This window comes from Oncorhynchus nerka, linkage group LG12 (assembly GCF_034236695.1).
Source record: "Oncorhynchus nerka isolate Pitt River linkage group LG12, Oner_Uvic_2.0, whole genome shotgun sequence".
NCBI lineage: Eukaryota > Metazoa > Chordata > Actinopteri > Salmoniformes > Salmonidae > Oncorhynchus > Oncorhynchus nerka.
Window position 1 is genome coordinate 13,129,248 of NC_088407.1, and position 2,500 is coordinate 13,131,747.

General features: G+C 40.9%; 1 protein-coding gene across 1 annotated transcript in view; it reads left to right on the plus strand.

The window, feature by feature from the left end:
* The first annotated feature begins 1,162 nt into the window (after positions 1–1,162).
* Positions 1,163–2,500, plus strand: part of sema4f (sema domain, immunoglobulin domain (Ig), transmembrane domain (TM) and short cytoplasmic domain, (semaphorin) 4F) — a 154,960-nt gene continuing 153,622 nt past the window's right edge. Inside the window, exon 1 of the mRNA XM_065025247.1 lies at positions 1,163–1,488. Within this exon, the coding sequence (XP_064881319.1) occupies positions 1,398–1,488 (91 nt within the window). The 5' untranslated portion in view covers positions 1,163–1,397. The remainder of the gene's footprint in view (positions 1,489–2,500) is intronic.

Here is a 2,500-nt window from a genome sequence, read left to right on the forward strand (position 1 = left end):
GCTAATCTGACACTTCTGTTGACACTAATCATCAATCGTCCCGTCACGAACCCTTGTTTTGCCCTGCATGTGCTCGGGAATATTACCAGGTTAAATTGAGACACGTAAATAAATTAAAGACGTCTAGGTTCAGTCAAAAGGAATCATATGTATTTGTTAACCCAGTTCACTATAGACGTTTACGCCAAGACAGTAACACGTTATTTAAAAAATATACATATTCTCAAATTCAGTCTTGATTGACACTTTGTATCAGATGGCTATTCGAATGTAATATCTGTATGTTATAAAAGCCAAATTGCCTCACGTTGTTAACATGATCTATTTATCAGGATTTCTAACATTATAATTACTAACATTAGGCCTAATATAAAATATAAATATTATTATCATGATATTGTATATAGTCCTACACTGGTATTATTATACAAGTACTATGATAAACTTAATCTGATCACATGACATCATCACTTTACCTGTTGTCGTTTCCAGTGTCACTCGGTGGGGCGGGGCTCGAGACTGGCTCTGCGCTCTTCAGGCGGTTCACAACGAATTTACATTACATCTACACTTTACTCCTATTCCGCGGTCGTTTCACTTTTACCAGGGGTAGAATTTGTTTTATCGGAGGTCGAGAGGAATTTAATTTATTTGTTCCATATTTAGTTCACGGGGATTATTTGTTAAGATTTATATTCGGACGGTTTGAATTATTTTTCACCACCAACAGCGGGACAGCACGAGCGAGCGACGGGGACCGGAGCTGAGAGAGAGAGACGTCTTGTGCTGAATATAACCTCAAGAGCTCGAGATACAGAATGAACATTATTACCAAAGGATGGCACTATAAATGTCTCCTAACTTTGCATTACTTTGCACGCAGTTCGTGAGAAATAACATAAACAATATTTATATTTAATCCATATTTATGTTGACCTCTGCTATTTAAATGTGTCTGTCTTCAAATGGCTAAATGGACTGTACGCTGAAAACTGATGCAGTTATTTGATTCGATGTTTTATTTGATTTTGATTCGATGTATTAGAATCCCCATTAGCCGACGCCAATGGCAACAGCTCTAAACTGCGTTATCGTTGGCCTGTGAGTCAATTCAAACGAACAATTACAATATATTATATATATATATATATATATATATATATATATATATAATATTTTAGTTCATTTTAGAGACGTTGTATTCAATTTCCTTGTGTTGTTGTCGGATTGTGCGTTCTCCTTGAGCGCCCCGAACGGAAGAATCTAAAAACACATCCACCGGGGATTATAGCCTCTTCGCATGATGACGCCTCTCAGCTGAGACCGGGACCTTTACGTTAAAACCTAGGACCCAGGACCAGAGCCTACCGGTACGACTGTGAGCCCGGAGCCGAAACATGAGGGCGTCTGGCAGGGTGATCTTCTGGCTCCTCTCGGCGGTGTGTTCGCTCTCCATGTCTCGGACGGCCACTCTGGGCAGTGTTAGAGGTAAGCGTCAGTTATAGTCCTCTACATGTACATGATCCAGACAGTAAAGACATTGTGTTGTCAAGTGAACGTCAACAACCTCGAAACAGCTACTTGGTTTAGGACAGGTATTTCTTACTGCATTATAGCACAAATAACAATGCAGTACAGGCGCCTGTGATCTGTCCCAAATTGTACCATATTCCCTATATAGTGTACTACTTTGGAGGTAGAGCATAGCACCTTATGGTTAGCTGATTCAGCAGGTGCCAGAGCTGTATGGACAGGTCAACAAGTGTATTTGAACCCAGCTGAAGGTGTGTGTCCATAGAGGGAACAGAGTGATAGAGGGAACAGAGTGAACAGAGTGATAGAGGGAACAGAGTGATAGAGGGAACAGAGTGATAGAGGGAACAGAGTGATAGAGGGAACAGAGTGATAGAGGGAACAGAGTGATAGAGGGAACAGATAGAGGGAACAGAGTGATAGAGGGAATAAGAGTGATAGAGTGAACAGAGTGATAGAGGGAACAGAGTGATATAGGGAATAGAGTGATATAGGGAATAGAGAACATAGTGATAGAGGGAATAGAGGGATATAGGGAATAGAGGGATATAGGGAATATAGGGATATAGGGAATAGAGAGAACAGAGTGATAGAGGGAATAGAGGGATATAGGGAACAGAGGGATATAGGGAATAGAGAGAACAGAGTGATAGAGGGAATAGAGTGATATAGGGAATAGAGGGATAGAGGGAACAGAGTGATAGAGGGAACAGAGTGATAGAGGGAACAGAGTGAACAGAGTGATAGAGGGAATAGAGTGATAGAGGGAATAGAGAGAACAGAGTGATAGAGGGAACAGTGTGATAGAGGGAACAGAGTGAACAGAGTGATAGAGGGAATAGAGTGATGGAGGGAATAGAGAGAACAGAGTGATAGAGGGAACAGAGTGATAGAGGGAACAGAGTGATAGAGGGAACAGAGTGATATAGGGAATAGAGTGATATAGGGAATAGAGAACATAGTGATA